At 41.6% G+C, this 20,450-nt stretch overlaps 1 protein-coding gene across 4 annotated transcripts in view; it reads right to left on the bottom strand.

Moving 5' to 3' along the window:
• The window catches only part of dst (dystonin), a 576,136-nt gene that overhangs the window by 311,078 nt on the left and 244,608 nt on the right, over positions 1-20,450 (bottom strand). For all 4 annotated transcript variants that reach the window (XM_041188904.1, XM_041188906.1, XM_041188907.1 and 1 more), the window contains 9 exons: positions 13,381-13,493; positions 13,059-13,165; positions 12,799-12,918; positions 12,524-12,619; positions 10,282-10,409; positions 4,198-4,291; positions 3,938-4,092; positions 1,815-2,274; positions 959-1,087 (listed from right to left, as the gene is read on the bottom strand). In XM_041188904.1, the coding sequence (XP_041044838.1) occupies positions 959-1,087; positions 1,815-2,274; positions 3,938-4,092; positions 4,198-4,291; positions 10,282-10,409; positions 12,524-12,619; positions 12,799-12,918; positions 13,059-13,165; positions 13,381-13,493 (1,402 nt within the window). The remainder of the gene's footprint in view (positions 1-958; positions 1,088-1,814; positions 2,275-3,937; positions 4,093-4,197; positions 4,292-10,281; positions 10,410-12,523; positions 12,620-12,798; positions 12,919-13,058; positions 13,166-13,380; positions 13,494-20,450) is intronic.

The following is a 20,450-nucleotide window of genomic DNA, read 5'->3' on the forward strand; positions in this document are numbered from 1 at the left end:
GAAAGGAGGAGTTAGCCAACCAGCTCAGGTAGAAGTTGAAAGCCAGGTGTAGTACAGCAACAGGCCATTCAACCCAACTGGTCCATGCTAGTGTTTATGACTCACACGAGTCTCTCCCATTCTAATTAATCAAACCCTATCAACCTTTCAATTCCTTGCTTCCTTACACATTTATCCAGCTTCCCCTTAAATGGATCTGTGCTATTCTCCTCAGCTATCAGCTGGCATTGGGGTCCACTTTACAACCACTCGCTTGGTGAAGAAGTTTGTCCTGAATTCCTTGTTGGATTTATTAGTGACTATATTATATTAATGGCCCCTAGTTTTGGTCTCCCCCACAAGTAGAAACATCTTAACTACCTTCTGTGAAACCCATTTATAATCTTAATGACCTTTATTACCTCACTGACCAGCTTTGTGTTTTCTCGAGAAAAGAGCCCCAGCCTGCTCAACCTTTCCTTACAGTTACAGCCTCCCCAAAAATCAATCAAAATGGGAATAAAATGACAAGAAAAAGTTACTCCCCAAAAAAGTGCATGAAAATATTAAATAACATTTCCAAACAGTAGCCAGGATATGTTTAAAGAGTGATATTTTTAATGGTATTCATCACTCAATAAGGTGGTGCAATGAGCAAAGTGAGGCACTGACAACAAACTATTTCTTAACCATCCTAAGGACATACTCCAGAGAATTACAACATAAAATGTTACTGCACAGAAGGAGGCCATTCAGCCTATCATGCTTCTTTGAAAGAGCTATCCAATTAGACCCATTCTCTCCTTCCTGCCACCACCTACCCCCCTCCCCCCGGCCAATGCTTTGCACCATAGTCCTTCAATGAGACCGAAATAAAGGAGCTATTAACTGCATTTATAGGAACTGGACAAATGCTACTTTCAACAAAGTCCAGTTCGTTGCGAGTGAATCAAAAATATATGATTCTCAGGTTAGTTACCTCAGCAGCTTTGGCTTCTCTGATGCTTGATTCAAAGTCTTCAATTGCTCTCTGGACATTTTTGTGATTTTCTAAATGACTGTCGATGCTTGGTAAATCAGAGCCCCACTCAGCACGGTCAAGCTGCACCTAGTTTTAAAAAAAGAACACGAATAATCAGAAACCTCTTAACCAGTGCGATTAAAACTCAACTTCGCCATACTGCGGGAAGACCTTCTAGCCCAGTCAGTGTGTAGACTCTTTGCCAAAGCAACTACTGCCAATCTCTAGCTTCGTTGTCTCACTACAGCTGAAGTAGGGTGTGATATAAATACAGATTTTAGGCAGTGCTCTGAGATAAAACATGGTGTTAAAGAAATACAGATCTTTCTTATGTTTTAAAAAAAAAACAGTATGACAATTCCTGCTGTCTTAGAAGGAAAATGTTCTAGCTACCTGAAACCACACTGAAAAAGCGTCTGCTATGCAGACAGGCTGGAACATCTGCTCCTGTTGAAATGCAATTCCATTTGGCTGAAAGATATGGCGCCAGCCAGACATCAGGAGGGAGTTACTAGGAATTCAGCTCACACCATTGAAACAATCCAAGTAATATTAATTCTCTGACAAGTTGCAACAACATTACTTTCCTGGAAATTCTCAGGTGCAAAATCTGATGAATTATTTACAGTCAAAGTCCTAACTCAAAAAATAATTTTTTTTAAAAAAGGTTCAAGTTACAGAAAAAATTTTAATCACTATCTGGTCACACTAATGAAGTCCTGATATTACAAAGTAAATAAGCACAAATGCCATAAAAATTAAGACGTTGAAAAGAAACAAAACCCAATAGCAAATGTTTTACTGCATTGCTTACCTGCACATCTTCCACCCAATTTAACAGGTCCTGCAAAAAGTTCATGTTGATCTCCTCTTCTGTCAGAGTCGGGTCAATGATTTGCGATTTCATCAATGGTTTTCTGATCTGCATTAGTTTCACTGTCATGATTTTGTCCGTGTCCATACAGGGAACAAAGCCTTGAATGAACCCATGTGTAAGGACAGGTTTTAAGCCAGAGGATAGTGTCATTGACAAGCCTGGGGTGTGAACTGGGGTCAATCCATGTGTCAAGCTTGGCGTCAAGCTCCGAGATAAACTGGAAGTCAAGGATGGTGTCAAACCCTGGGAGAAGCCGGAGGAGAAGCTCTGATTCAGGCTCTGATTTAACCCTGCTATCATCAGCTGGGTCTGCTCTGTGGATAAGGAGCGTCCTTTACTGTACACCGATGAATAATCAGACTTCAGTGATATCAGCTCATCACGGAGCTTTGTGACTCTGCAGAAAGAGAATCACCTTATATTCATTCCCATTAATCATTTTGCCTTAAAATTTTCTAATTTTCTACCTTCCACAAAGGTTAAAGTAATTCAATGGCTCATTAAAAGATGATTTTTAAAATTGAAGGAATATTGCAATATGACACTTGTTTCAGCTCATCAATTTAAGAAATGCTGCTTGTGGGAAAATAAATATTTCCCAACCCTTTGCAAGCATCAATTACTGCAAAGAGAAAAGAACAAACTTACATTAATATAGCACTTTTCACAGGTTGTCAAGCATTTTAGATCCAAAGAACCATTTTTTGAAATGTTGACACTGTTGCAATACAGGAAACCTGTCAGCCAATTTGTGCACAGCAAGCTCCCACAAACAATAGAGTAATAATGACCAGATAATCTGCTTTAATGATATTACGGGTTAGATATCGGTCTAGGAAACTGGGAAGAATTTCCCTGCTTGTCTATGAGGTAGTACTGGGGAATCTTTTACAGCAGAAGCTAAGTTAGGTTCAGGATAAAAAAGTCTTTGTGCTGACCCAACAAATGTAGCTAAATGCCCAGCTTAGAAGAATGCCTCCCATTGCTCTGGAATGACATCACTCAGATCTTTATCATACATCATTGGAACATCTCTGAATGGAGCTGACAACTTCCTGTGAATTGGTCTCCAGCTAGCATCAACTCAGTGTAGAATTTACAGCAGAAATCACCATTCCATTATGTCCGCTGTTCTGTTCCACACAAGCCTCCTCTCAATCTATTTACTTCATCCCTAACTCTATTGACATACCTTGCATTTCTTTCTCACTCATGTACTGATCTAGCATTCCTCTAAATGCACTCATACACTAAGATGTAAAGCCATTTTGTTACTAAGCAGTTGCTTTGATGCATCCCACGCCAACGTTGCCCTCCAAATAAATTCTTCTCTTCTGTCAAATCCAATATTGATCTCTCAACCTATGGCAAATTTTCACAGTGAATTTACACCTACTAGAATTTGGAGTGAATTTCATTGAGGAAAGTTATGCAAGAATTCAGAAAGAATTTGTTTGTTCTCTATTGAGGTAACTGATCTCAGCTGGAGCAGCAACTGAGGCCCTACATTTGGCCTCAGTACCTCTTGGATTTAAGGGGGCAGAGGTGGGGATGGAGGGGAGGGGTATTAGATGCGAGATCTGCAAGAGCTTTAACATCTTGTCCCAACGACCTCATCTGGAAGTTCAGACCAAAAGTGGATATGAATCTGCCACATTGATTACAGCAACTGAACAGCTTGTTACTACATTCCATTAGTCCTCAAACAGCAATGATTTCCAACATTACAACAATGACTGCACTTCAAAAAGTACTGAATTGGCTCTAAATCACTTTTAGATGTCATTAAATGCATTATAGAAATGCAAATTTGTTCTTTCTTTCTCATGGACTTTTGGGAAGATCATTGAATGCCAGCCAGCACCTTGTGGAACAAACAAGGAGGAGAGGAGAAAGCCTTTTAAAAGAAAACATACTAAACAAAAAATATTCAGGCAAAACAAGACGTGATTTTCTGAAATTTCTAATTCGTATTTTAGTTCAAGATTAATTGCAGGGAAATTCTAGGATTATTCCTGATTGCAATTTTACAGTGTTGCCTGCGAGACCCAAGATCCTACCTTTGAACGAGTTGGTCTGCCTGATAATACTTTCCATCAAATAGAATCTGGGCATCAACGATCTGTTGGCGGATGAGATTTTCAGATTCCAACAGGTATCCTTCAACCTCCTGCTCATTCTGAAACTGAAGTCCCGATTCCAACCGCTGAACATCCTGAAAACAGAAGCTCGGTTATATGCAGCCTTCACAGAATTCAATATCAAAACACCTGGTTGCACGATCAAATCACACAGATTGATTGAACAGGATGTTACTTACGAGTTGGAGTGAATTTCGTGCTCGTAACAATTTATCTTCACATGCCACACTATCACACTGAAGTCTGCAGGCGATTTGCTGCAACTTTTCAAGTCTAGAGAGAGAAATTTTTTTTTAAGAAAAATAGGTGAAAATAAAACTCACACTACAGGGACAATTTTAACTTCGGGTTGTAATGTAAAATTAATGATATCAATTCAGCTGCACATTCATTTCTCTTGACTTTTATTTATAGTGACTTCAACAGAAATGAAAATCGGAGAGTGATGCATAACGGTGGTTGGTGAGATATCACCTATTTTACACTATTGTCCAATCAAAATGATCTCCTCTGTTACTCTGACTAAAACTCAGCTTGTTGTGATTCATTTATATGTCCCTTTCTTATTTCACACAGGTACTAAGTGGCCCCTTTCTTCACTGTAATGACTTAACTGTGAGGATCTGATTGCTTTACATGACATGGGAGTACTTGATGCAGACAAAACAGTTTGCAATTCCCACCATTAACAGTCTCAGCTTCAATTAGCATTAAATGACAAAAATAGAAAGTGAAAAATTCCTCTACTGCAAGTATAAATGTATATCTGTTTCACTCAACATACCAGCGTAAGGAGCTCCTGGCCTTCTTTCTCACTAAGACTGCGTCCATTTGATCAGCTGCCTCTGCCTTTTCCCTCCCTTATCCTAGCCCACTGAGGCAATCTTCCTCCAAGGTTCCCCTGTCCAAGCCCTGAACTCACATCTTCCTCTAATTTCTCTCCTCTCTCCTATCATGCCCTCTCTGAGCTCATCTTGTCCATGACACCACCTTCTGCTCCCTTGACCCCATTCCCACTAAACTGCTGACCACTCAACTTCCTCTCCTGGTCCCCATGTTTGCTGATATTGTTAACGGTTCTCTCTCTTCAGGTACTGCCCCTCTCACCTTCAAATCTGCTGTCATCAACTCTCTTCTTAGAAAATCAACCCTGAAACCATCCGTCCTTCTAATCTGAACACCTGTCGGTTCCCAAATCCATGCCCATCTTTCCTGGAACTCCAGGCTTGATTCCCTCCAATCAGATTTTCACCCCACCAGAATACTGAAACAGCTCTTATCAAGTCATAAATTGACATCCTGTGTGACCATGACAAAGGTAAACTATCCCTCCTCATCCTTCTCAATATGTGTGCAACCTTTGACAGAGCTGGCCACACCATCTTCCTCCAACACATTTCTAATGCTGTCCAGCTGGGTGGGGCTTCACTTGCCTGCTTTCATTCTTATCTGTGCAGTCATAATCAGAGAATCACTTACAATGGCTTCTCTTTCCGCTCCTACAGAGCTACCTGCAAGAATCCCACAAGGATCAGTCCTTGGCTCCGTAATATTTGTCATCCACATACTGCCCCTCAGCGACATCATCCAAAAACACAGTAACAATTTCCACATGTGTACTGAAGACTCCTAGCTCTACCTCACACCACCCCTCTCAATCTCTCCAATGTCTCTAAATTATCAGACTGCTTATCTGATGGCCAGAACAGGATGAGTAGAAATTTAATTTGATGGCCAGAACAGGATGAGTAGAAATGAGTAGAAATATTGGGAAGCCACATTCTTCAGACCCAACCACAAGCTCCCTTCCCTGGCCAGCAACTCCATCCCTCTCCCTGGTAATTGTCCTAGGCTGAACCAAACTGTTTGCAACCTTAATGTTAGATTTGACCTGAGATAGCTTCTGTCCACATAACTGCACCATCACTAAGACTGCCTATTTCCACCTTTGTAACATTGTTCGACTCTGTCCCTGCCTCAGCTCAGCTGCGACCAAAACCCTCATCCATGCCTTTGTTATCTCTCAACTTAGCTATTCTAACACACTCCACATTCCACCCTCTGTAAACTTGAGATCATTCAAAACAATTTTGCCGCCCATGTCCTACTCATATCAAGTCCCATTTACCCATCACCACTGTGCTTGCTGACCCACACTGACTTCTGATTAAGGAACTTCGATTTTAAATTTCTCATCCTTAAATTTCTCATCCTCCAAATACCTCCATGGCCTTGCCCTTCCCTGTCCCTGCAACCTCCTCCAGCCCTATAACCCTCCAAGATATCTATGCTCATCTGACCAACCTGATTTTAATTGCTCCAACACTGGCGGCCGTGCCTTCAGCTTCCTGAGCCCTAAGCTTTGGAATTCCCTCCCTCAACCTCTCTGCTTTCTACCCTCCTTTAAGACACTCCTTAACTAACCTCTTATCCATTGTTTTGTTCACCAGTTCCAATATCTCCTTATGTGGCTTAGGTAACACTCCTGTGAAGTGCCCTGGGATGGTTTACTACCATAAAATTGCTATGTAAATGCAAATTTCTGCTATTGTTGTAAACCATGTGAACAAAGTGTAGTCCCTTTAGCCAGGACCACCTCTGGAAACAATAAGGCAAGGTTGAGACCCCAGGACCCAGGAAAGAGGAATGACAATAGGTGCAAGCAAATAGAAATTAAAGTGCAGCAACCTTAATACAAAAGCACAGTATCAGAGTGTAAGTTAGCGAGTGCTGGTGATGGGGGGAGTGGGAAAGAGGGAAGTATAGAATGGAATTCATAGAATCATGGTACAATACAACACAGAAGATCATTCATCCCATCATGCCTATGCCATTCAAAGCGTTTGTCAAGCTGTATTCAGTCACATCTCAGAAATAGATACCACAGGTTAATGACATACATTTGATAATATTATTTATCTCATGTAAAGCAATACAATCATAGACCGTTACAGCACAAGAGACGGCTATTTAAGCCATCATGCTCATGTCAGCTTTTAAGAAAAAGCTATCGAATTAGTCCCACTCCACCCGTTCTTTCCTCATAAACCAGCAAATTTAATTCTCAAGTATTTATCCCTACTGAAAGTTACTACTGAACCTGTTTCCACTGCCTGTCAAACAGTGTGTTGGTACCGTTTAGGAGACATGATGCATCAGTGCACACTTTGACAATGCAAACCATACCTCGTACTATCCATGTCACTGCTGGAGGATGTCCAGGAATTAACAAAGGTTCTCCCTCCAGAGCTGCCAGGTGAGAAGCTCTCGATGGAGTTGGTACTGTTGCTGTTGCACAGGGAGTAGGGGACGTTGCTCCTGAAGACTATTGCCTGCTCGTTCATTTTCAACATGATCAGCAGCAACCCAGCTGTCAAACCAAACACTCCACCTGGTTGCTGCCACCAATACAGCGAAACAGCAGAGCAGCCTCTGCAGGTATGCCGTTGCCTCGCATAGAGCAATGCTCTCAGCAGCTGGCCACACCAGTACAAGTACAAGCAAGACTTCACCTGCAGACTAAATCAGACCTTAATAATCTGATCAAGCAATCAGGAATGTGCTGCTGGGCATGCATACTTGTTGTGTCATTTAGTTTTTTATTAATACCTCTGGGACGCTCCTTTTCACTGCCCAACCCATATCAAAAACCACAAAACAAACTTTCCAATTCATGGAGACCCAATGAAGATTCTCTTTCAGTGATGAAAGAAAGGTACGGTTTTAAAACTGTCCCACCAAACCCATCCCAAGGCACGCAGGTAAGATCTTTTAAAATTAAACTCAAATTGTTTAACCATGAAAAGGTACTATAAAATTGTCACTGCTCTGATCAAACTCATTCTATATGAAAAGGCTTCATTGTTCAATACTTTGACTGTGCTGCCTCTTCACTTTTATAGCTTTCTTGACATTTTGGGAACATATATTCTTGCTTGCTTATCCTCAACTTTTAAATGTCTTCCACACTTTATCAAATAAAGATGAAGGGAACCATTTCCAGGTCACAATGGTTTAGTCAGCATCAGCCTGCCATCCCATTAATTTATTAGTTTATTTTTAGATTAAATGTTCTCCCTTCCTTTTATTAAGGCAGCGAATGAGAATAAATTACTGTTCACAAGTAGGGACCAGTTCTACAATACCTCACACAAGCAGCCAATCGTCGTTACAAGTTTACACAGGGAGAGACAGTTGCACCATGGAAGGCATTGCAATGTGCGACATTCTCTCACACACGCACGCACGCTCCAATAAATTCGGTATCCAAAACAGGGCGAATGCCTGGTTTCGCCATTCCCTCAGCCCTGTGGCACTGAGGTCAATTGCAATGCAGTCTGAAATCAGCTAACTTGTAACACCCAAGGAACCAACCTGTTGATTCATTGGTTTCTCGGTTAGTACAAACAAGGTTGCACATTAGCTCTGAAGAAGGGTCATATGGGCTTGAAATATTAACTCTGTTATTCTCTCCACAGATGCTGCCAGACTTGCTGAGGTTTCCCAGCACTTTTTTGTTTTTATTTCAGATTTCCAGCATCCGCAGTATTTTACTTTCAACTAAGTGCACATTTACCCATTGGTTCTTCAAAATACTACAAAAATAGCCTAACTTTCAGTGCAGCATTTAATAACAGGTTGAGAGAATAATGGGTGTCAGCCACGGTAGCACTCTTGCCTCAATCAGAATGATGTGGGCTGAACTCTCACTCCAGATGCTCCAGCATACAATTCAGGTTGAAGCTCCCAGTGGAGTACAAAGGGAGTGCCACACAATCAGAGGTGCCATCATTCAGATGAGACATTCAATCAATCTGGCTCATAATTCATTGGTTCTTTGGGACATCTTGAAGCCGTGAAAAGTGCTACATAAATGCATGTCTTTCTTTCGGAACAAACTTGGTTCTTATCCATCACGTTTGAAAAGCCGAACTGGCTAATTCAGGGCAATTAAATCTCACTTCAATATTTAATATCTAATTGCTGATGCTTTTCTCACTTGCAATTTTCTGCACAAAGGCAACTTTCTGCATTGAATTCTCTACCAAGATTATCCTACAATTTATGAACTTGAATCTGAAACTCATATTTGCATTCCCCACTTCAGTTCAAAAACCCTTCTTCACTATTTGATGAAATCACTAATGCTGAAGAGAGCTCAAGAGATGTAAGCATATTATCGAGGGTAAGGTACTTAAGAGTAGCAAACAAGAATTTCTGTTACAAATACACCAAGAAAGCTACAAAGATGAACAGACAGTATATTCTGGAAAGAAAATAATTTCCACATAGAACACATTTGATCAGGGCAGAGACAATTTTGTCATAAAGTGCATTTAACTATTAAACTTTAACAATTCAAGTTCAACTTGAAAGATTTAATGTGTATGTCTTCAGACCATTTGGTGGACACATGAATTCAAAGAAGCCATGATGAATCGGAAGACTGAACACTTAAGAGAAAAACGGTATGTGATTTTTCAGAACTACCTTGTTGTACATTCTTGAACGAAACTTCACTACCCACTACCTACTATCCAGTTGCTGTTATTGCCATTGCATTGGAGGTGGTACAGTGAAGGTTCACTAGATTGGTTCCTGGGATGAGAGGGCTGCCCTATCGCTAAGTAAATTGGGTTTATATTCTCTAAGTTTAGAAGAGTAAGAGGTGATCTCATTGAAACATATTAAGTTCTGAAGAGGCTTGATAGGGTAGATGCTGAGAGATTGTTTCTCCTGGTTGGGGGAGTCTAAAACATGGGGGTATAGTCTCAGGGTGAAGGGCTGATCATTCAGAACTGAGATGAGGAGAAACTACTTCACTCAAAGGATTGTGAGGGTTTAGGACCTTCCATAACTCAATACATTTAAGGCTGGGATAGACAGATTTTTGGTCTCAGTGAATCAAGGGATATGGGGAGAGAGTGGGAAAGTGGAGTTAAAGCCCAAGATCAGCAATTAACGTATTGAATGGCAGAGCAGGCTCCTGGTCCTAATTGTGTTTTTGTGACTAGCCAAACATCTAAAGATCAAACATTAAGCATGCTGAATCCCCCAGCATTAAACAGCACAAAATGACAGGACACACAAACTGATCCTGGCACACACACACACACACACACAAATTTCAGGCTTGATATTGTCACTGTGTCTCTAATGGAGGCCAGAGGTAGAAACCTGATTTAATTCAATTGATAAGCCATGCTCAATTACACACAAAAAATAACTGTATTGAATCATAACAAATCCCAATGTTCACAAACCTTTCCACTTCTGGCCGTAAACTCTTTTCCCTCTCTAACATTGCGATGATTAATTTTCCCCACTCCTTTTCCACATCATTTGGATGATAGCCTTGAGGAAGTTTAATGCGACCGAACTCTATCCACACCTAGGAAACAGTATTTGTTGTGGATGAAATACAGATCTTTTATTTTCTGAACAAGTTTCTAAAACAGGTCAAATCCAAGGATGTAATGCAGACACTATGAAGCACTGTGGAGGGAGGGAGTGAGTGTGAGTGAGTGTAGTAATCACCCAGGCTGGTCACTTCACTGACAGAAAGCAAAGAATTGAAAGTGGAAATGGTTCAAAGCGAGGCACCAACTCTGGGAAGTTTGAATGAGATGGTACGGGGGAAAGAACAGTATCTGCAAGTCTCAGTCACAGGTAAATATGGAGAAAGTCCAATGAACAATGAGAAAAAAGAAAAAGTGTCAGGTTCATAAGGGTATTACCTAAAATAACATAGCTGATCGATAGGGTGAGGAGGTGACGGTGAAGTGTGTGGGGGGTGGGTGGGGGAGAAGAACTGTTAATATAGAATGATAATTCCATGTCCTTTTCAGATGTCTCCGAGTGTGCCACTAAGAGTTAAAAGATGGCATATATTATCTTTAAAAGAAATCAAAGGATAGATCCCATATTCACTAGGCATAACAAAGGGATAAAGACTCATTCAGAAAACATCAAGGGAAATGAAACTACCATACTGAAAGGGGACCTAAATAATTGTGCAAGTTGGATAGACTGAATGCCTTTTCACAGTCTGCTTTCTTTGGCTCTCTTATCTGTGAAGCCATTACTTTCAAATTTCTGTTTTAAATATGTTGCCATGGTGATATAATATGTTTGGGTTACCAACACTCAATGACAAATGACAGCAAACAACTGCAGATTATTTTCCTGGGTCAAAATCCTGGAATTCCTGCGCCCCACCACCATCCACTAACAGCATTGTGGGTGTATCTACACCACACGGACTGCAGTGGCTCACCATCACTTTCTCAAGGGCAATAAATGCTGGCCTTGCCTGTGATGTCCACATCCCAAGAATGAATTGTAAACATTGCCCCTTCAAGTTTACTCCTTCAGAAGATCAAAACACAGCACAGCAAACAAACTGATCAATTTCCAGCCCATAAAATCATTTCCCCCTGCCCCAATCACAACCTCCTCATTAAAATGAGAGATAAGAAACCAAGATCCAGTCTCCAATTACGCCAAGTGGCCAGTGATATTCAGCATTAGTTTGGGAGGGGAAGTGTTTAACAGGTAATCTTCTGGGCTATGAGTGGTTCGTGACCAGGGGCTATCAGTAGAGGAGACAAATTAGGACTCAATATATATTTGTTTTTAAACTGTAGACATGAGCAGGCTGTGGCCAATAATGAAATGCTCCAAATATCTCCAATTATCAAACTCATCAAAATTCTGGAGCAATTCTTGCAAATTATGCAGTTAGCCTCATTTGTGAACATTCTTACTGAACAATACTGTTGGCTATGACATATTTACATTGGATTTACAACACTTAAACAGTCCAACTAGTCCATGCTGGTGTTTATGCTCCACACAGGCTCCTTCACACCCTAACTCATCTTACACTATTAGCATAACGATCTATTTCCTCTCTCGCCCTCATGTATTTGTTTAGCTTCTCTTTAGTGTATCTATGCTATTCACCTCAACTACTCACGCATGTAGTGAGTTTCAAGAAATTTCTCCTGAATTCCCTATCGCATATGTTAGTGGCTATCTTTTGGCTCCTAGTTTTGTTCTCCACCACAAGTTGAAATATTTTCTCTACATCTACTCCATTAACCCTTTCATTAGCTTAAAGACCTCTAGCAGGCCACCCATCCGCCTTCTCTTTACTAGAGAAATGACCCAGGTCTGTTCAATCTTTCTATGATGTGTATAATCTGCTTTAATACACTGCAGAATTCAGCAACATGCTTGACCCAGGATTTCCAAATAGAAATGCATTGAAAGTAAGTATAAATATAGCCATTTAACAAAATTATTATGCAAGGCTTCTCTAGTGAGGGAAAGGGAGAACAAAAACAAACATAGCATGTCCTATCAGAGATCAAACAGATTTCAAATTCAATTTTCTCATTTATTTCAAAATGAATTGTGAATTTTCATTTCTCTTTCACTATTGCAGTGCTAACTAGAGGTAATCTAAGTGTGCAATAGGCAACTTAACTGAGACACACTTACCTCCAAAAGTTTATACAGCTGCTTTATTTTAGCTTTGTCCTTCTCTTTTGGTGGGATCTCTGTGTCTTTAAACTGCATGTACTGGTTATAAAGTGCCTGAAGAGGTTAACAATTGACAAGTTAGAAATTGTCCAACCATTCCCAAAACTAAATTTCAGAAAGAATTGTCAAAAGTGCTAGAATGTCAAGTCAGACTATTCCAGACTTCCAGCAACCACAGTATTCTGCTTTACATTTTAGGGAACAATAAGTCCTTTCATTCTGCAATGTCTTACCTTAAGTTCTGCAGGATTGTTCGAATAGCTCCGATCAGACATAACCGTCACGTGATGCTTGATCCATTGAATGAGGTAGTTCACCATATTCTGGTATTCTATCCACTTGACATCAACATCCTAGCAGAAGCCCAAACAAGTTTAAACAAGGTCATTCCAATTCAAGAAACAGGTACACCATCTTCAAAAGCAATATCTATTTTGACTTTCAGGATGAAATGGATCGTCATCCAATGAGTAATAACATTTCAATGCCTTACATTTGCATTGATGCCTTCACCGCCTTCTGGGACTTTGGGAAAAACATCATACAGTGATGACACATATGTAATCACAGACTTCTCATCAGGGGATGGAACATTAATATCTAAGGAAAGAGTAAGCATCATTTCATTTGAGAGTCAACTTATGGTGAAATATTCAGAGCATTTGTCACATTGCATTTGGTGAAATCACAGATTACATCAAGAAACAGATAGAGCAACTTAATAAAATTCACCAGATAATAAGGAACATTGAGATTTAAAGAGAAATAAATAAAGTGACAGGAGATCGTGTTTACCAAATGGCCAACAAGTTTACCTTCAGGGTCCAACAGCCGAGTGACACCAAGTTTTTCAGCTACACCAAAGGCTTGTTCCAAATTGCTCACATTATTCTGAACTGCGACTTGACTCATATCTACCAGGTCCGGCCTGCAATTCAAAACAAAACATCAAATGATGGGTAAAGGGCTTTAAGGAAATGGCTATTCTTGTACTTAACTATACAGATCAAAAATGTGGTTAGACACCAGCTAGAGCACTGTGTTCGGTTCTGGGCACTGCACCTCAGGAATGTTACAAAGGCTTTGGAAGGGGTGCAGTGCAGATTCACCAGAATGATGAAAATATGAATTAAATTATGAGAACGGGTTGCATAAATTAGGTTTGTAATATAATTGAGATGGAAGAGGGGGTTGGTCAGGGGAGGGGGCGGAAATCGGGTTGACAATTGAAAATTTCAAAATGGGGATTGATAGAATTTTAAGTGTTACGATCCTTTGCCTGGCCCCGGGTTGTGCGGCCGCGGGGGGGAGTGATTAGAGGCCAATAATGTTTTGTTTAAAGCAGACGAAGTTTGAGATTCAAGACACTTACTAAGTGAATAAAGCCACAAGATTCCTTCCTTCAAACTAAAATAATCATTACTATACAAATTCAGAAAGATCAAACAATTTACAATAAGAAGATATTGACAACATTCCCCCATCCACCCCCGCCAATCTTATTCTCTACTATTCAGGATAAGTACCAGGTACATGAATTAACAGCAAAACTGTGGTTAGACACACCACACAACACAATAGTTGACAAATGCAACCAAAACATATTCCATGGATTTCTCAACAACCCACCCAGACATTTGTCACATTATGAGCCAACCAATATCACTGAAAGTTAGACTTTCTCACAAGGGTTTCCAATCTTCACCTTTGAAGATCTCACTTCGGTTCTTTGAAGATTTGACAAGCAAAGTAGATAATGGGGAGACTGTAGATATGGTATATCTGGACTTCCAGAAGGTTTTTGATAAGGTGCCGCACAAAAGATTAATACACAAGATAAGATCACATGGAGTTAGGGGTAACATATTAACTTGGATAGATGATTGGCTGACCAACAGAAAGCAGAAAGTTGGGATAAATGGGTCTTTTTCTGGATGGCAAGCTGTAACTAGTGGGGTGCCACAGGGTTCGGTCCTTGGGCCCAAACTATTTACAATCTTTTTAATGACTTGGATTCAGGGATAGAAGGTACTATAGCTAAATTTGCAGATGACACCAAAATAGGTGGGAAAGTAAGTTACAATGAAGAAATAAGAAATTTACAAATGGATATGGACAGATTAGATGAATGGGCCAAAATTTGGCAGATGGAGTTCAACGTAGATAAGTGTGAGGCTATCCATTTTGGTCAGAAGAATAAAAAGGCGACTTATTATTTAAATGGAGAGAAACTTCAGAATTCTTTAGTGCAGAGGGATCTGGGTGTCCTCGTGCATGAATTGCTGAAAGATGGTATGCAGGTACAGCAGGTAATAAGAAAGGCAAATTGAATTTTGGCATTTATTGCTAAAGGAATAGAGTATAAAATAGGTAAGTACTGTCACAACTGTAAAAGACATTGGTGAGACCGCATCTGGAGCAGTGCACAGTTTTGGTCCCCTTACTTGAGGAAGAATGCAGTTGCTTTGGAGGCAATTCAGAGGAGGCTCACTAGATTGATTCCAGAGATGTGGGGCTTATCTTATGAGGAAAGATTGAGCAGTTTAGGCCTATGCTCGCTAGAATTTAGAAGGATGAGAGGAGATCTATAAGATGCTAAAGGGGATAGACAAAGTAGACGAGGAGCGGATGTTTCCCCTTATGGGGCATTCTAGAACGAGAGGCCATAGTTTTAGGCTAAGGGGTGGTAGATTTAAATCAGGGGTGAGGAAGAATTATTTTTCTCAAAGGGTCATGAATCTGTGGAATTCACTACCTCAGAATGCGGTGGATGCGGGGATGCTGAATAAATTTAAGGAGGAGATAAACAGATTTTTAATTAGTAACGGGTTGAAAGGTTATGGGGAGCGGGCGGGAAATTGAAGTTGAGGCCGAAATGAGATCAGCCATGATCGTGTTGAATGGTGGGCAGGCTCAAAGGGCTGGGTTCCCTACTCCTGCTCCTAGTTCTTATGTTCTTAAGTTCTTGGAATTCCCTCCAAGTCAATCCCACTCAGATGGCTTCAACAATGACCCAACTCGCAGGGTTTTAATCTCGCCTTCCAAAATTCTTTTTCCTTGGGTCGCCAAGAACACTCATGCTTCAACCTCCAACTGCAATTTCAGATCTTCGGCCATGCTCAGCAGAACACCACTGTTCCAAAGGGGTACCTTTGCTCAAACGGCCCACAGAATTGAGTCACCAACCTTCAGTTGCCTTCTTGGAACTTCAGGGCTTCTCTTGTTCCCACATCGCTTAAAGTTTGCTCCCTACAGCTCTTTCTCTAAGCTGGAGCTTATGACGCTGCTCCTTTCTTTTAACTTGGCTTAACAGGACCTACTTCTGTTCCCTATCTTTTATCCCTTGCCTGGGACTTCCTTTTGGGAGCTCTCCCTGTACCCCTCCAGTGTCCTGCTCCCTGGAACACTCACTTGAATAATGACACTCCATCTCAGGTCATCTGACCTGCCCTTTTTGCATTGTTTTTCTTCTTTTCTTCTGTGCAAGTGCACAGGGCCTGAACAGCATTAAATAACTGAACTGCGCATGTGCAGCCAGTTCCCAACCAGCACATGCTTGGGAGACCCGAGGTTCATCAGCAACTAGAATTCCTGACCTCCAAATTTCAAACTAAGCCAATTATTGGAATTCATCACACCTTTCCTTGGAAGAAAAAAGCTTCATGACAGTGAAGGTTTCTTTACAAGAATTTATCATCATAAACCTCTGAACTTCAAACTAAGGTAAGTATTGGAATTCATCATGCAAGGATATTAAGGTTTATGAAATCAAGGCAAATGGAATTAAGATACAGATCAGCTGTGATAGAATTGAATGACAAAACAAACAGGCTGATTGCCTATTCTTGTTCCACGTTACTATGACTACGCTCAAAATACAGCAATTTATAGAAATATCAAATGTATAATTGGAAAAAAATTGGAGAACAACAAAGAGGCAACACGGACAGGGCGAGTCAGTTGCCATGACAACAGTGAAAGCTTCAATCGGAACTATTGGTATATAGTTTTAAGCCAAAGATATATGGAAGCCAATTTGTACTTAGCAATGTTGCATAAATAGTAATGAGATAATTGACCAGTTATTCTGTTTTGGTGATGCTGATTGAGGGATAAACTTTGGCCAGGACACCGGGGAGAACTCCCCTGATCTTCTTCAAAATCGTGCTATGGGATCTTTCATCCAACTGAGAAGGTGGGCAGAAGGGACCTTGGCTTAACATTTCAACTGGAAAATAGCATTTCAGACAGTGCAACACAGGGAATATCAGCCTAGAATGGGTGTTCAAATCCTAGAGTGAGATTTGAGCTTCCAACATTCTGATTAAATAAAGAGTGCTCCTTAAGGAGCCATGGTCGACAACAATTGTTAATACCAGTTGCTGCTTATGTCAACAGCATTGATTTTTAACAAGTAAAAGAAACGCAAATACTGTGGATAAACCAAGACAATGATTTTGGAAATCGAGGATAGGAGCTCGGATGCTGTACAACAGGCAGATTCTCAACATTTTCTTAGAATTTACTTCTGTGCGGAACAGATTACCTAATCAAATTCTTTTCCCAAGTTCATATAAAGGATCATTTCTAATGAAATCCAGATGTACCTTGTGTCATACTTCAGTTAACATTTGCTCAGTCTCCCTTTCATCGCTTCACAGTCCACAAAGCATTGGCTGTTTAGCTATCTCTCAAAATCTTTCATCAAATTATGTAACTTAATAAGGGAGCGCGAGCATGGGAGCTGGGGAGGGCATGGACGAGAGCGGGGAACAAGCGTGCAGGGAAGGGAGTGCATGCGAGAGCGGGGGAGGGGGCGTGTGGGGGTGGGAGCATGCGCGAGAAGATGTGACAGCAGCAAGAGAGGGCGAACACAATAGGGTACAACAGTGGGAGACAGATAGCACATGCAAGAGGGTATGCTAGTGGGAGAGATGGGCCAGCAAGGGGGTACAACTGTGGGAGAGAGAGCACAAGTGAGGGAGTGCAACACTGGGAGACAGAGCACACATGAGGGGCTGCAACAGTAGCAGAGGGAGCATGCATCAGGGGATGTGACAGTGGGAGAGAGACAATGCGTGCGACAGGGTGTGACAGTAGAAGAGATGGGCATGCAAGAGGTTGGGACTATAGGGGAGAGAGAGCGCACGTGCAAGAGGGGGTGATAGTGACAGAGAGAGCATGCAAGGGGGTGTGATAGTGGGAGAGGCGTGCAAGAGGGTGTGATAGTGGGAGAGGGCATGCACGAGAGTGTGATAGTGGGAGAGGGCATGCACGAGAGTGTGTGGCAGTGGGAGAGAGTGGGTGTGCACAAGAGGGTGCAACTGGTGGGAGAGTGAGAACACACATGAGGGCGTGCAACAGTGAGAGAGAGACCGCATGAGAGGGTGCAGTTGTAGAAGAGATGGGCGCGCAAGAGGGTTCAACAGTGGGAGAGCAGGTGCAAGGGGGTGCGCCAGTGGGAGAGAGACAGTGCGTGAGAGAGGGTGTGACAGTGGGAGAGGGAGAGGGAGCGCGAGAGGGAGTGACAGTGGGAGAGAGAACACACATGAGGGGGTGTGATAGTAGGAGAGAGAGGGCATGTGCAAGGTGCAACAGTGGGAGACAGCGCACATGAGAGGGTGCGACAGTGGGAGGGGCAGAGAGAGAGTGAGAATGAGCAAGGGTGTATGAAAGTACAGGGAATGGGAGAGAGGGAGATAATGATGCACCTGTGAAGTGTAATCACATTTGTATTGTAGGAAACCAGATAGCCAATTTGCACACAGCTAGCTCTCCCCAATAGTAATGTGATAAATAAAAATGTGAAATACAGATGTTGGTGGAGGGTAAATATTGGTCAGGAGGCCAAGGAAATATCCCCAGTTCTTCTTTGAAATATTGCTATCAAAATCTTTACTTCCATCTGAGAGGTCAGACATTGGTTTAATATCTCATGAGAAGGTCAGCGTCTCAAACAATGCAGTACTCCCTCAGGATTGCACTGGCGTGACTGCTTAGTAGATTCTAAGTTTGGTACCTAAGCTCTCGAGCCAGCAAATAAGGAGTAAAATAAGGCAAGTTATTTTTAAACAGGATAGAGCAACTAAATTGGCTTGGAATTATCAAAATATCAAACTGTCCCAGTGTTTAGGAGCAAAATATGGAGTCCAAAATTCCTTTTTGATTTAGTAATGTATTTTGGCTCACTATTGCAAAGGAAACATGCCATCCGTCCAAGTTCAATCTCTGTGACTCCAGTCCACACACTAAAGTGGCTGACTCTTAACTTCACTCTGATGTGAGCAAGCTACCCCTTTCTATCAAAGCTTTTCAGAGGATGACCAGATTAAATCAAATGGACCACTCAGCCTTGGTCTAAACTTGGGACAGAAAACCAGAATTCCAAAAATGAAGCAGGAGTGGCAACCCTCAACATGGTAGCATTTCAGCGAGTGTGACACCAAAGGGACCTGGTAAAACGGAAGTCAATGAGGATTAGGAGGTAACTTCACTAGCTGCAATCATATTCAGAGCAAAGGATGATGGCCATGATGAATGCAGCCAACTCTCTCAGTCCCAGGACATCACTACAAGAGTTCCACAGGCCAGTGCTCCAGGCCCAACCATCTTCAGCTGCTTCAGTGATGACCTTCTAACCATCAGAAGGTTAGAAGTGGAGATGTTCAATGATGATTGCACAGTGTTCAGCACCATTTGCAATTCCACAGATACTGAAGCAGTCCACGCCCACAAGCAACAAAACGTGGGGAACATCCTAGTCCTGGCTAAGTAGCAAGCAACATTTGTGCTGTATAAGTTCCAGACAATGATTATCTCCAACAAGAGAAAGTTAAACCATCTCCTCTTATAAGAGGACACACAGAGAGGAGATGACGCTGGAGTGTGAAGCAGACTGAGTCAAGAATTTGGTTCATGAGGGAATTTCAGATAAGTTTTTCTCAAGTTTAAATTTAGATTATGAGCCAGACTCTGACATAGAATCTACAAGCTAGTTATGTAGCTAGTTAAAGGAGCTGCCTGGCAATGGCAGTTTTCTGTCAATTAGCTGAAAATGGTTGCCTTGTTAACCATTGTAGCAGGAAACAGAGCGAGCATTGCAACTTGGGAGTGACTCATCAGTTCTCTGTAAAAGCAGCCAGGTTTGCAAACAGCATGGAGGAAGGAGACACATGGAGAGGAGACTACATCTGAGTGTGACGTAGGCTGAATGTGAAGTTGTGAATTTGAATCAAGTGGGAATTTCTGTTAAGTTTTTATCAAGTTTAACTTTGGGTTAAGTGTTAGTCTCTGACCGACTGCAAAATTGGGAATTTGATTCACATGAGAATTTCTGGTGCAGAGGGGTAAGAGATGCTCCTTTTTCTACCTTTTTTCTGTCTCCAATAGCTGGTGATTTTTCTTCCTTTGTCTCCAAGCTAGGAGAGAGTAACTTTCTATTACCTGGCTGTGTAAAGTAATAAAAGTTAATTAACTAGTTGAATAAATAAGAATAAACAGACATGGCAGAGATGGTGGTGTGCCATGACTGCAGCCTGTGGGAATCTGGAATGCAGTGCAATCCCTGATAACCATATCTGCATTAAATGTCTGCAACTTACACAACTTTAACTTAGAGGTGCTGAGGTGCAGTCAGAGTTGCAGACAATGAGGAGCATCAGCGAGGGAGAGTTACTGGGATGCTTTGTTCCAGGAGGCAATCATACCCCTTAGATTAGATACAGCTTCAGAGTTGGTCAATGGTAAGGGACAGGAGGGTGTGACTGTGAGTCAGGCAGATAGCTGGGACCAGCATGTAATGATACAGGAGCCTCGACCCCTGACTTCATTTAACAAGGTGTTCGCTACCTGTGTGGATGAGAGGAAGCTGAGTGGACTGACCATG

This window comes from Carcharodon carcharias, chromosome 5 (assembly GCF_017639515.1).
Source record: "Carcharodon carcharias isolate sCarCar2 chromosome 5, sCarCar2.pri, whole genome shotgun sequence".
In the NCBI taxonomy this organism is placed as follows: domain Eukaryota; kingdom Metazoa; phylum Chordata; class Chondrichthyes; order Lamniformes; family Lamnidae; genus Carcharodon; species Carcharodon carcharias.